The sequence below is a fragment of the Hylobates moloch genome, unplaced genomic scaffold, assembly GCF_009828535.3.
Source record: "Hylobates moloch isolate HMO894 unplaced genomic scaffold, HMol_V3 SCAFFOLD_13, whole genome shotgun sequence".
Taxonomy (NCBI): Eukaryota; Metazoa; Chordata; class Mammalia; order Primates; family Hylobatidae; genus Hylobates; species Hylobates moloch.
The window spans coordinates 95,078,875-95,092,507 of record NW_026652288.1 but is presented as its reverse complement, the minus strand read 5'-3'; the positions used below and the strand labels follow the sequence as shown (position 1 = coordinate 95,092,507).

General features: G+C 40.7%; 1 protein-coding gene across 2 annotated transcripts in view; it reads right to left on the bottom strand.

Annotated features, from left to right (window-relative positions):
* SENP2 (SUMO specific peptidase 2) overlaps positions 1 to 13,633 on the bottom strand; it is a 47,617-nt gene that overhangs the window by 13,773 nt on the left and 20,211 nt on the right. For both annotated transcript variants that reach the window (XR_009209354.1, XM_032171829.2), the window contains exons 6-13: positions 13,319 to 13,487; positions 10,458 to 10,561; positions 8,069 to 8,163; positions 7,160 to 7,211; positions 6,416 to 6,479; positions 5,074 to 5,250; positions 2,199 to 2,330; positions 12 to 215 (exon numbers count right to left, since the gene is read on the bottom strand). Coding sequence is in view for 1 of the 2 variants with exons in the window: in XM_032171829.2 (XP_032027720.2) it covers positions 12 to 215; positions 2,199 to 2,330; positions 5,074 to 5,250; positions 6,416 to 6,479; positions 7,160 to 7,211; positions 8,069 to 8,163; positions 10,458 to 10,561; positions 13,319 to 13,487 (997 nt within the window). In the remaining variant the exon portion in view is untranslated. The remainder of the gene's footprint in view (positions 1 to 11; positions 216 to 2,198; positions 2,331 to 5,073; positions 5,251 to 6,415; positions 6,480 to 7,159; positions 7,212 to 8,068; positions 8,164 to 10,457; positions 10,562 to 13,318; positions 13,488 to 13,633) is intronic.

Sequence of the window (13,633 nt, the reverse complement as noted above, 5' to 3'; positions counted from 1 at the left end):
TCTCTACTCACCACCAGGCTCCAATGTACCTTCCGATGAATAGGCACCAGAATAATTTCTTGTTCAAAGAGATTTACCCCTTTGGTCCATCGTTTCACTGCTTGGTAACCCCCAGACTTTAATTTAGGATAGAAGAAAGTACTGAATACATGAAGTGCTGGATAGCCTTGCTTTTTATTTCTTTCCACCAGAAGATTCATGTAAAAATTAATGACCTACAAAATACCAAGGGAGCAAAAGCTGGAACATGGCAAACATATTATCAAAACTAAATTTCTACCTGAATAAGGATGAATTCAAAGGTAAGGTACTAAAGAAGGGGATAAAAAGACTGTCTATAGTGGAAGACAGGGGAAAAAGTGATCAGTGCAAAATGGGACACATGAAAATGGAATGAAACTGTACTTTTAAGGCATGTGAGTAACACTTAACAGCCAGAAGAAGGAATCCAGGAAGAAAGTCTGTGCAATAATGGAAAGATCTACATAACTGTATCACACCAAAAATACACAGAAATATTAACAGTAAGTGAATTTTACTACATATAAATTAGACTTCAATTTTAAAATATTAACTGGAAGGACATACACCAAAGTAATAACATTTTATTTATCTCTGAGTGGTGATACTTTTTTTTTGAGACGGAGTCTTGCTCTGTCGCCCAGGCTGGAGTCCACTGGCACGATCTCAGCTCACTGCAAGCTCTGCCTCCCAGGTTCACGCCATTCTCCTGCCTCAGCCTCCTGAGTACCTGGGACTACAGGTACCCGCCACCACGCCTGGCTAATTTTTTTGTATTTTTAGTAGAGACAGGGTTTCACGGTGTTAGCCAGGATGGTCTCGGTCTCCTGACCTCGTGATCCGCCCGCCTCAGCCTTCCGAAGTGCTGGGATTACAGGCGTGAGCCACCATGCCCGGCCGAGTGGCGGTACTTTTGAACAGTAATATTTTTTATTTTCCTGTATTTTCCAAATGTTCTACGATAAACAAATTACATTTATAATGTAAAACAAACATTCCTGTTTTCTTTTTTTTTTTTTTAAGACGGAGGCTTGCTCTGTCGCCCAGGCTGGAGTGCAGTGGCATTATCTTGGCTCACTGCAAGCTCCGCCTACCGGGCTCACGCCATTCTCCTGCCTCAGCCTCCCGAGTAGCTGGGACTACAGGCGCCCACCACCACGCCCGGCTAATTTTTTTGTATTTTTAGTAGAGACGGGGTTTCACTGTGGTCTCGATCTCCTGACCTCGTGATCCACCTGCCTCGGCCTCCCATAGTGCTGGGATTACAGGCGTGAGCCACCGCACCGGCCAGCATTCCTGTTTTCAAAGAATGTGTTTATAAGTAACTAGTCATAGGGGACTTCCCTCAAAGAGAGAAGATGCAGCAGCTAAGCAGTTCGGGGAAGAACCCACCAGAAAATTGTCAAAGAACTTAAGAGTTAGCTTTTGCTAAATGTATTAAGGATACAGGATGACAAGTTAGGCAAAATTTTTCAGCTATCACTCAAAGAAAAATACATATAGTATTTAGTGATCAATATATCCCTTTATTACTCAAAAAATAAAACAGGCCAGGCACGGTGGCTCACGCCTGTAATCCCAGCACTTTGGGAGGCCAAGGCGGGTGGATCACCTGAGGTCCAGAGTTTCTGACCAATTTGGCCAACATGGAGAAACCCTGTCTCTACTAAAAATACAAAATTAGCCGGGTATGGTGGCGCATGCCTGTAATCCCAGCTACTTGGGAGGCTGAGGTAGGAGAATTGCTTGAACCTAGGAGGCGGAGGTTGCGCTGAGCCAAGATCGCACCATCGCACTCCAGCCTGGACAAGAGCGAAACTCTGTCTCAAAAACAAAACCAAAAAACAAAAACAAAAAAACAGCTACTATAAGAATTCACCTAAAATACATTATCAGTTGCTGCTTCCTCCCATTCATCAGCTGTACCCAGGGTTTATTGAAGACCAGTAAATGAAGTGGTGGATGCAATAAAATACAGACGCAGAAAAGGGAAACATCGCTAATGAAAGGCAGAAAATCAGAACTAACCATCTTTTTAAGATTTAAGATGTTTTTGTTTTAATTATAACTAAGAGTTGCTTTACCAACCCATTATAACTAGGTAGGAGTCACTTTGATTATAGATAATAAATAAATAAACTTAATGATAGCCAAAAGGGGGAGGGAATACAACTTACTTCATCATTGAGCCAGTGATAGTTCTTTAATGTCTGAATATCTCCTCGAGTAATTCGCAATTTGAAAGCACTACTTAGGATTTCATCCTGTGGGCCATGGCCTAGGGCATTACTGATTTCCTTTTCCATGTCCTGAATTAAAAAGTCCAGAAGTTGCTATTTTAATATAGAACCATTCATTATCAGTTATTGAAAACCCTGAGACTGAAAAAAGTTTTTCATCTCAGCAACACCTGACTCAAGAAAAATATACTATCAAAGACCTACTAAACTACAGTATGAAAACCTTTTTTTCTTATTTTTAGTAATAGAGATGTTTTAGCAATAGCTTATATTGCCCAAGTTGGTTGCAAACTCCTGGGCTCAAGCAATACCTGCCTTGGCCTCCCAAAGTGCTGAGATTATAGGCATGAGCCACTGCACCAGCTCTGAAAATATTTTAACTTATAACTACAAAGCAGTCTTATTTATTTGTTGTAAGTAATACTTACAACAAATCCTGGTTCACTTATTAGTTTGTGGAAACAATAATTTAATAATAATATTTACATCTAAAGTATAGTCTCAATTTTCCTACTACTACGTATTAACCACTATTGAGTCAAACATGGTGTTAGATGCTTGAAGCACATCATTGATCTATATTAGTGAGGAAGATATTATTACCATTTTATAAAGAAGAAAATTGAAACCCAGAGAATTTATTTTACATATTCAAAGTCATATAATTATTAAAAGGTAGAACGAAGATTTGAACCCAGGTGCATCTAATTTCCTGGCCTTTGCTCCCTTCATAATACTAAAATCCTGATTTCCACTTTAAACTTTTTTTTTTTTTTGGAGACGGAGTCTCGCTCAGTCACCCAGGCCGGAGTGCAGTGGCGCGCTCTCGGCTCACTGCAAGCTCCACCTCCCGGGTTCATGCCATTCTCCTGCCTCAGCCTCCCAAGTAGCTGGGACTACAGGTGCCCGCCACTACGCCCGGCTAATTTTTTGTATTTTTAGTAGAGCCGAGGTTTCACTGTGTTAGCCAGGATGGTCTCGATCTCCTGACCTCGTGATCGGCCCATCTCGGCCTCCCAAAGTGCTGGGATTACAGGTGTGAGCCACTCGCCTGGCCCTTTTTTTTTTTTTTTTTTTTTTGAGACAGATTCTCACTTTGTCACCCAGGCTGGAGTGCATGCAGCTGCATGATCTCAGTTCACCGCAACCTCTGCCTCCCAGGTTCAAGCAATTTTCATGCCTCAGTCTCCTGATTAGCTGGAATTACAGGTGTGCACCACCATGCCAGCTATTTTTTTGTATTTTTAGTAAAGACGGGGTTTCACTATGCTGGCCAGGCTGGTCTCGAACTCCTGACTTCATGATCCACCCGTCTTGGCTTCCCAAAGTGCTGGGATTACAGGCATGAGCCACCGCGCCCATTCTCTCTTTTAAACTTTTAAAACATCAAAATAGGCTGGGTGCGGTGGCTCACACCTGTAATCCCAGTACTTTGGAAAGCCAAGATGGGCGGATCATGAGGTCAGGAGTTCGAGACCAGCCTGGCCAGCATGGTGAAACCCCATCTCTACTAAAAATACAAAAATTAGCTGGGCGTGGTGGCACGCACCTGTAGTCCCAGCTACGCAGGAGGCTGAGGCAGAAGAATCACTTGAACCTGGGAGGCAGAGGTTGCAGTAAGCTGAGATCGTGCCACTGCACTCCAGCCTGGCAACAGAGCAAGACTCCATCTCAAAAATAAATAAATAAATAAAACATCAAAATAAGATTAGGACATCTAAGGGGTCATACCATCCTTTTTGACATGAAGAGAATAAGCAAACAGGCAGAAACTTGGAAACCACCCAGCAGTCTAGCAATTGACTCCTTATGGAATAAATGGCTTCATCATACTAAAGAATTATGCAGATAAATGCATTATTTAAGATACAAAACTACATCTATAAACCCAATAGAAATTATTTTCCTCTAGGCCAGGGGCAGTGGCTTGCGCCTATAATCTCAGCACTTTGGGAGGCCGAGGTGGGTAGATCATCTAAGGTCAGGAGTTCGAGACCAGCCTGGCCAACATGATGAAACCCGGTCTCTACTAAAAATACAAAAATTAGCTGGGCATGGTGGCAGGTACCTGTAATCCCAGCTACTAGGGAGGCTGACCCAGGAGAATCACTTGAACCCAGGAGGCAGAGTTGCAGTGAGCCAAGATCACGCCATTGCACTCCAGCCTGGGCAACAAGCGTGAAATTCTGTCTCAAAAAAAAGAAATTATTTTCTTCTAAATATATGCTTCTTCCCACTGCACATAGCTTCACTATTTTATGGATCTCTCTCTCTCCACCTGCATGCCCAATATAACAGTAAGTATTCAAGAGATTTGCCTACTAGGGCAACGTTGTGGAGGAAGCCAAGATGTGGGCACATCTTTAAAATAGGAATTTTAACTACCTTCATTCTTTATGTTCTGTAAGTTTTTACTATTTTCAAATGCAATAATCAACAAAGGGGGCATTTTAGTAAACTATAATAACTTTTTTAAAAAATGCAATGAACTTATTCCTAATGCCAAACCCATACCATATAACTCAACATATTTGAAAGTTGGAATTTACAAAGAATCTGTTGTATTCCAAGATATGAGATGGTTGTGCCGACTCACATTTGTTGAATGTCAATCTGATCCCTTAGGCCACTAATGATCATGACTCACTAAAGATCAATGTAGTCAAAGTGAATAAACAGACCACGGACCTGACATGTTTTCATATATTCATCCCTAGCCTGGAGAAAGTCCTCAAAACAAAACATTCAAGTTAGAATAACTGAGGTTATTTAAAGACATGCCTCTTTTTAGGATCAATACAAAGAACAATACCTCTGTAAGTTCAAGGAGATCGTCCGTTCTTCTGTCCCTCTCTTTGCCTGAGCAATTCTTTTCCTTTGTCTCAATTATTGACACTTTCCTCCTGAGTAAGCCATTGCTTCCACTGCCCAGGCGGAGTCGGGCCGACACTTCTTCTGATAGGTCAGGCTCCAGTTGGTATCCCCTCCTCTGATCAAAAAATTATCTAAATTCTACTGACATGTTTGATACTTACAAATATAAACACAGATTACACATGAAATATAAAACTGCCACTAATGTGAAAGAAAAGAGAATTAGCAAATCCCCCAAGTGAGTAGAGTTACCCCATCTCTCTGTCCCTGCAAGGGGGAACAAAAAAAGCTCCAGACCTAGGCCTCACAGGACCCTCAGTTATGAACCATCAAACAGAACACTCACCACCTTCCCTGGAAGTAGCAAGAAAAGTATTTTCAGTTCTCCTATCACAATTAAAATTAGTAAGTTTAAAAGATACTATGAAAGTTTTAAACAGCGAAAAATATGACCCAGAATCCCATCACTCAGAATAAATCCCTACTATCTTTATAGCAACTAAACTTGGTTCTAGTTTATCCTTGAAAAAAGTCATTTTATATTACAGAAAATGCACAAAACATTAATGTATCACTTAATTCGTTTTTGTAAAATGAACACCTATATAAACCACAACTGTGGTAAACAAATAGAATTCTGCCAGCAACCCAGAACATATCATCTCTTTCCAGAGATGTATGATTTTTAAGAAATTCTCCCTAAGAAGCCATAAAATGTAGGTAACATGTTGGTATGGAGGCAGGTTGGTCTCTCATAAACAAAGGTGGCTACTGTACAGAGGCAAAACTCCAACAATTCAGAAGAAGAAAAAAGTTCTGTATTTTCAATGCTTCCTGCTGCTTTTTTTTTTTTTTTTTTTTTTGAGACAGAGTCTCATTCTGTCACCTAGGCTGGAGTGCTATGGTGTGATCACAGCTCACTGCAGCCTTGACCTGCTGGGCTCAAGCGATCCTCCCACCTTAGCTTCCCGAGTAGCTGGGACTACAGACATGCCACCATGCCTGGCTAACTTGTAAATTTTTTTGTGGAGACAGTCTCACTATGTTGCCCAGGCTGGTCTCAAACTCCTGGGCTCAAGTGATCCTTCTGCCTTGGCCTCCCAAAGTTCTGGGATTACAGGCATGAGCCACTGTGCCTGGCTGGCTTGCTGCTTTTTTAAAGAAAAACAACAGAATTAACAATCAAAGTTATATGTATACTTTTTCTTGCTTTTCATGGGCACCAAAACATAAGTTATGTAAGTAAACAGATATCAAATGTAACTAGGATTTTTACTTACACTTTCATTTTCAAATCTGATTCCGACCATCTTCTCTGTATCAGTAATTTTCCCCTTTGAACACCTAAGGAAAAAAATTGAGAGATGATAGACTTCTGCTAGATGATTCAAACCTAGTACATCCTAGTTTTAGAAATAAGATTTCGTAATTTGTAAATAAAAATTGCATTGAGTTTATATAATACTCTAAACCAGGAGTCAACGAACTTTTCTGAAAAGGAATAGACAGTATTTTAGGCTTTGCAGGTTTTATGGTCTTGGGCACATAGTGGCAACTCTGCCACTGTAATTTAAAAGCAGCCAGACAGTATGTAAATGAATTTGCATGTCCCAATAGAAATTTACTATATAAAAATAGGCAAGTAGACCAGATTAACCCATGGGCCATAGTTTACAAACTCTGCTGTAAACCATCATCCCAAAATCCTAAAGCATGCAGAGCTGCCTTTACTGTTCCTATCCTAAAGACACTGATCACTAGACATCCCCACTCCAACCAAACTCCCATCTAAGAAGCATGTGTTTCTCCCAACCCCTGATGCCTGGGAGATAAGGGGCACCCCCCAACCCACCAGGCTAGGGTGGGCATCTGACACAACAGCCAGCTACCTATCTACCCTATATGCTGACCAACTACCAGAACTCAAGAGAGTTCACAATTCCTCAGAACTGCTTACTTATAAATACAGCTTATAAAGAAAATATATATTAAAAGAAAGTGTAGAATGAACTGAATGTACGTACCTCTTTTCACTTCTCAATGAACATAGAGGTCCCCTTGTTTCAACAAGTCTATCTGTGAGGATGGTGAAGAAAAGATGAAATGTTTCCTTCATTAATGAATAATATAGTTAGAATTTCAGCTTACAGAGTTTCCACAACATCAAGACATTCCTCTACATTGAAATGCTACAGTGAATTCCAAAGACACTGGCCTCCCTATATACTAAGTTGCCTAAAAAATGCATACATATCTTTGCTGTTTAAATATAATCTTTACTATAAACTAAGTGATATCTGCTTATTTGGTAAGCTGTCATTTAGTGGACAGTAAGTGGAGAAATATAAGGAAATTGTTATATAAGGAATATAATAAAATTTCAGCTCACAAAATAGTTGCTACTATCTAGCAGTTTAGGAATAATAATCCAGAGCCATGTTATGAATCTACTTCACCCTGAAACAGCTTTTCTATTAAATTCCTAGATAAGCCCCAGTCAATGCTGTGAGGTTTTTTTTTTTTTGAGACAGAGTCTCGCTGTCATCCAGGCTGGAGTGCAGTGGCGTGATCTTGGCTCACTGCAACCTCCACCTCCCAGGTTCAGGCAATTCTACTGCCTCAGCCTCCTGAGTAGCTGGGATTACAGGAAAGTGCCACCACGCCTGGCTAATTTTTGTATTTTTAGTAGAGATGGGGTTTTACCATGTTGGCCAGGCTGGTCTTGAACTCCTGACCTCAGGTGATCCACCTGCCTTGGCCTCCCAAAGTGCTGGGATTGCAGGCGTAAGCCACCACGCCCGGCCCAATGCTGCGAGATTTGACAGTATTTTGGTACACCATCTACACTTGAATGCCAATTTTCTACCTCATATGAACACTGTAACATGAACTAAGGTCAATATATTAAGACAAGGCTAAATCTGGGAACTCACATTGTTTTGGAACAAACTGAGTTGTTTTGACTCCGTGATTTTGCTCTTCCCCCCAGCCTTTGGTCTTTAATGTGTCCATCTGACTTCTTTGAGAACTTAGAAACACAAAAAGTGAGGGAGATCAGATACAAAAGCAAAGTCTACCATTAATATGCATTATCTCCATCCAGCAAGCTTCTCCAAATAGGGGTGATTGATTATGCTATTATATCAAATTACAACAGAAAGGAAGCAACTATGTGGGACTAGGATAAAAGGAGTCTAATCCTGATTCTAATAATATTTCAGCCAGGTCACCCAATGTCCAGTTTCTCTGTTTGTAAAATCAGAGGTTCTGAATCCCCAGTGATGCATTAACTGAAAAATCTCAGTGTGATAAAACTCAGATTAAAAGATAAAAAAACTTTTTAAGCTATATATTTAAATGGATCCTGAAACATACATTAAAAGCAAGAACTTTTTGTTTTTTGAGACGGAGTCTCGCACTGTCGCCCAGGCTGGAGTGCAGTGGTGTGATCTCGGCCTCACTGAAATCTCTACCTCTCAGGTTCAAGCGGTTCTCCCTTCTCAGCCTCCCAAGTAGCTGGGATTACTGGCGCATGCCACTATACCTGGTTAATTTTTGTATTTTTAGTAGAGATGGGGTTTCGCCATGTTGGTCAGGCTGGTCTCGAAGTCCTGACCTCCGGTGACCCATCTGCCTCGGCCTCCCAAAGAGCTGGGATTACAGGTGTGAGCCACCGCACCCAGCCAAAAGCAGGAACTTTATTTATTTATTTATTTATTTATTTATTTTGAGACAGAGTCTCTATCTGTAGCCCAGGCTGGAGTGCAGTGGCACAATCTCTGCTCACTGCAAGCTCCACCTCCTGGGTTCACACCATTCTCCGCCTCAGCCTCCCGAGTAGCTGGGACTACAGGTGCCAGCCACCATGCCCAGCTAATTTTTTTGTATTTTTTAGTAGAGACAGGGTTTCACCATGTTAGCCAGGATGATCTTGATCTCCTGACCTCGTGATCCGTCCACCTTGGCCTTCCAAAGTGCTGGGATTACAGGTGTGAGCCACTGTGCCCAGCCAAAGCAGGAACTTTAAAAAGCAAAAATAGTTTGAGGGCTTCGCCAACATGACAAAGCTAAGAGTTCGTTAAATATACTGCTGTTTCCAACATATGGCTGGTCAAAATGGAGAAAATACTGACATTCTGACTAAACCAAAAGAATTTTTTTTAAAGTCCACAATTGATTATTCTCAAATAATCTGTTATTTCTGCATTCAAAAGCTAGATAGTAGGCCAGGGGCGGTGGCTCACGCCTGTAATCCCAACACTCTGGGAGGCTGAGGCAGGTGGACTACCTGAGATCAGGTGTTCGAGACCAGCCTGGCCAACATGGTGAAACCCCGTCTCTACTAAAAATACAAAAAATTAGCTGGGTGTGGCAGTGGATGCCTGTAATCCCAGCTACTCAGGAGGCTGAGGCAGGATAATCGCTTGAACCCAGGAGGCAGAGGTTACAGTGAGCCGAAATTGCATCACTGCACTCCAGCCTGGGCAACAATAGTGAAACTCCATCTCAAAAAAAAAAAAAAGCTAGATAGTATTGTGTGACTTTTTAATCTTCGATTTGCTATTATATAATTTTTGGGATCCCTGTGTTTTCTCACACCACTTGTTAGAATTACCTAGTGTACCTCAATCTTGAACTCACACATTTTTTGTCCTCCTTTCACAGGCAAATACAAGGCCAAGTATCACTTCCTTCTGCCACTCTCATCTATTAATATTTGCTCAAATCATGATTTAATTAACAAGCTGTCCTATAAGGAAAATTGTTATGACCTGGGAGACTTTAATCTTGTCTCTAGTGGGTTTCCAAATGTGCTAAGATTCAATCTCTATGATGTCGCAGGGACTAGGTGTGTCTCATGGGGTGGGGGTGAGGCAGGGGGAAGGAAAAAAGACAAAAAGACTGGGAGGAGGTGAAGGAGAAAGGAAGGAAGGAAGGGAGATGGGAGAAATGGAGAGATGGGCAGGAGTGGGGTGAGGAAGGGAGGTAGACAGAGAGATTGTGGGAAATGTATGCTGGGGAGGTTGAAGAAACTCTCTGCCTCCTGGGAGCCCTACTTCAAGCAGTGATCCACTTTTTTATACAAGAGTTTCAAGTAAAAGTTTACTTGAACAAAAGGTCCTAAAGGTAACATAAAATTTTACTTTGCAAAACCACTGTTACATATTATCCATTACTAGATAAATATCCAGGCAAATGACAGAGCTAGTTCTCTCAGGGTTAACCTCTTCTTTCAATAAAGCCCTTCCCACCAATACTTTCTCCAAAAACAAACAAACAAAAAGATGCCTAGCAAAGCATTATCTGTTAGCTCATTGTCACCTGTGATAATTTGAAGTTACAGGACAGACAGAGTTTCCATGACCACTTTCTTTAAGTCGTTCCAATAACTTTCGGTACTTCTCTCTTTCCTCTTTTTGAACACCCTAAATAAAAGAAAGCACGTTAGATAAGTACCAGCACATTAAATTTATAATTAAAAGGCCAAATGTAAACCATAGATGTGTTTTATTTGCCAGCACTATGTTTTTAATATTTCTTTGAATTAATTACTAACTTTATACATTTTTTAAAAATAAAAAAATCTAGCTTCCTTTGATCAACTGAATCCACAATCTACAGCTATGTAGGGCTATCCCATTTAGATGGGCCACTGCTCTCCAGCCCACTTTATTCATGTTATCTGCTAAATTCTGATGGCATCTAGGTTTTTGACAGAACTGGGTTGAACAGAATTAGGTTAACTACAAAAAAACTCAGCAGAAATCATCTGCTTGCATAACGAGAATATGCAGCTTCCAAAATGAATTGGCCTCACCAACATCACCAGTAACCTCTATGGCTACATTTAATAGACACTTTTCCAGCCGTTATATTACTTGATTTCTCTTCAGCATTTCACCCTGCTGACCTGCCTTGCCTTCCTAGACCATAAGCTCTTCTGATTCTTTTTTCTGTCGCCACTGCAGATTATTCCTTCTGCTTACATCATACTGATGGTTTGCCCGTATCTCTTCTTGCACTACATTCCTTTCCTGAATAATCTCATCAGCTCCCTTGATTTAAATAACACCAATAGGTTAAAGATTCAGAAATGTGTCTCCTTCTCAAAATTCCCATCACATATATCCACAAGCTTCCAGGAGAGGTTTTCTTGTGGGTTTCACAGGGAGTTTAAACAATGTCCAAAACTGGAGTCATCATCTTCCCTATAAACATAGAGTTATCTTGGCAAGTGATACGTAGTGATTCTCAAAACTGACATCTGGGACTCAGACCCTTCTATCTACTTTAGATCACACTTAATCAACAGATACGTCCTTGCTAATACTACCTACCAATATTTCTAGAGTATATCTTCTGCATATTCCCCTGTAGATACTGGCTCAGTCCCATTTCTGATTTCTCATCTAAGAGACTGAAATATGTAACACCTCATCTTAAAACCCCTTTCAGGGATATGGTCCATTCCTCTCTCTCTGCCTGCTTATCAAATAGCAACTATTTATGTATAAGCTCTTAGAGGGCAGAAACCACATTTCATTTAATCTTGAATTGCTAGCACAGTACAACTAGCACAGTACCTGGGACCCAAATAAACATTTCTTTGATGAACTAAATTAAACAAGTGGCTCAGAAAACTAGTTGGCAAGTGAAATAGCAGATGGTCCTCAGGAGTGCCAGATATAGGAATAATTCTAAATTTTCCTGGAATAAAGGAAAACCTCAAAAGGAAAGTAAAAAGATCGACTCTTCATCATGCTGAGTGTTCTGAAAGGTGAAGGAAAATAGCAGAGATGCACACCATTTACTTCCCTTCCTTAGTCACAGTTATTAAAGTTTATAAAAAGAAACAAGTTATGGCTGGACGCAGTGGCTCACACCTGTAATCCCAGCACTCTGGGAGGCCGACGCTGGAGGATCGCTTGAGCCCACGAGTTTGAAACTAGCCTGGACAACATAGCGAGATCCCATCTCTCTCTATAAAAAAATAACTTGGTAAATTTTTTTTTAAAAAGCAAGTTAGACTAATTCAGGTACCCAAAAAGAATCTACTCTTGGCCAGGCGCAGTGGCTCATGCCTGTAATCCCAGCACTTTGGGAGGCTGAGGTAGATGGATCACCTGAGGTCGAGAGTTTGAGACCAGCCTGGCCAACATGGTGAAACCTCATCTCTACTAAAAATACAAAAAATTAGCCAGGCGTGGTGGCACATGCCTGTAATCCCAGCTACTTGGGAGGCTGAGGCAGGAGAATCACTTGAACCTGGCAGGTGGAGGTTGCAGTGAGCCAAGATCGCGCCATTGCACTCGAGCCTGGGCAACAAGAGTGAAACTGTCTCAAAAAAAAAAAAAAAAAGAATCTAATCTTATCTCTTCCTAATAGGACTCTTTTTTCTTCCTTATAATAAAAATAACCACATCTAAAAAATGACTAAATTATATGTATATAGAATATCTATAGAAGAATACATATAGGTATCAGAGGTTACTTGCTAAGAAGTAAACATGGTGGTGGAAGCCAGGTATGGAAGAGAGTCTAAGAAACTCCGTTACCATACATACTTTAGTACCTTTTGAAATATATAACGTATGCTGGAACGTGGGAGACAGAGGTTGCAGTGAGCCAAGACTGCACCACTGCACTCCAGCACGGGTGACAAGAGTCTCACTCTGTCTCAAAAAAAAAAAAAAAAAGAAAAAAAGAAATATATAACATAGTAGATATATTATTTGCTCCCAAAAATATTCATTAAAAATTCTTTTTAGTCTTTTAATTTTTATTACTCAAAAAAGTTTCATTTTTAAATTTAGCTGTCTGACTGTGTCTGTGCCTTCAATACTTTCACAACGATTTTCTGCTTCGTGATAAGCAACATGCTTGATCCTGTCACAGACTCATTGAGCACACGTGGCCACTATAGGCCTTGCTAATGTGATCTGGACAATCTCATAAGAACTTTAGGTCTCATAGTATGAACCCCTCAAAGTCTGCCTGGGCACATGCTGTATGCAGATTTTTGATGCATCTGGGTTTAAGACAGCCTCATTTTGTTAGAGGCTGCATTGTAGGAAAACCTACAATGGTATGTCAAACGCTGAACCATTCTGAGTGTCTCTAGGCAGCATCCTTGGGAAGAGCTGTAAAATTTTTTTTAAAGAAATCAAGCTAAAAAGGCTTACCTCCTCCACAGTACAACGGGGACGCCTCAGACCCTTGCCACTCTCTTCAGAAATCATCTCTGTTACAGCCTGTTCCTGAGGTTTCCACATTAAAGAACTCTCCGGATTACCTTTGCTATGGCGACGGCCACCTGGTCTTCTATTATAGCCTTCTGAGTTCAAAGTAAAACTGAACAACAGAAAAAAAAAAAGAAAAAAAGTATCATCAAGCTGCTTAAATTGCTGGAATCTAAGCTCCCAGACCATCCTGTGATTAAGTTGCTTTAGGTCAAGCTTACTCCTGGCAAGTCAGACAAGTATAATTATGCAAAAGTT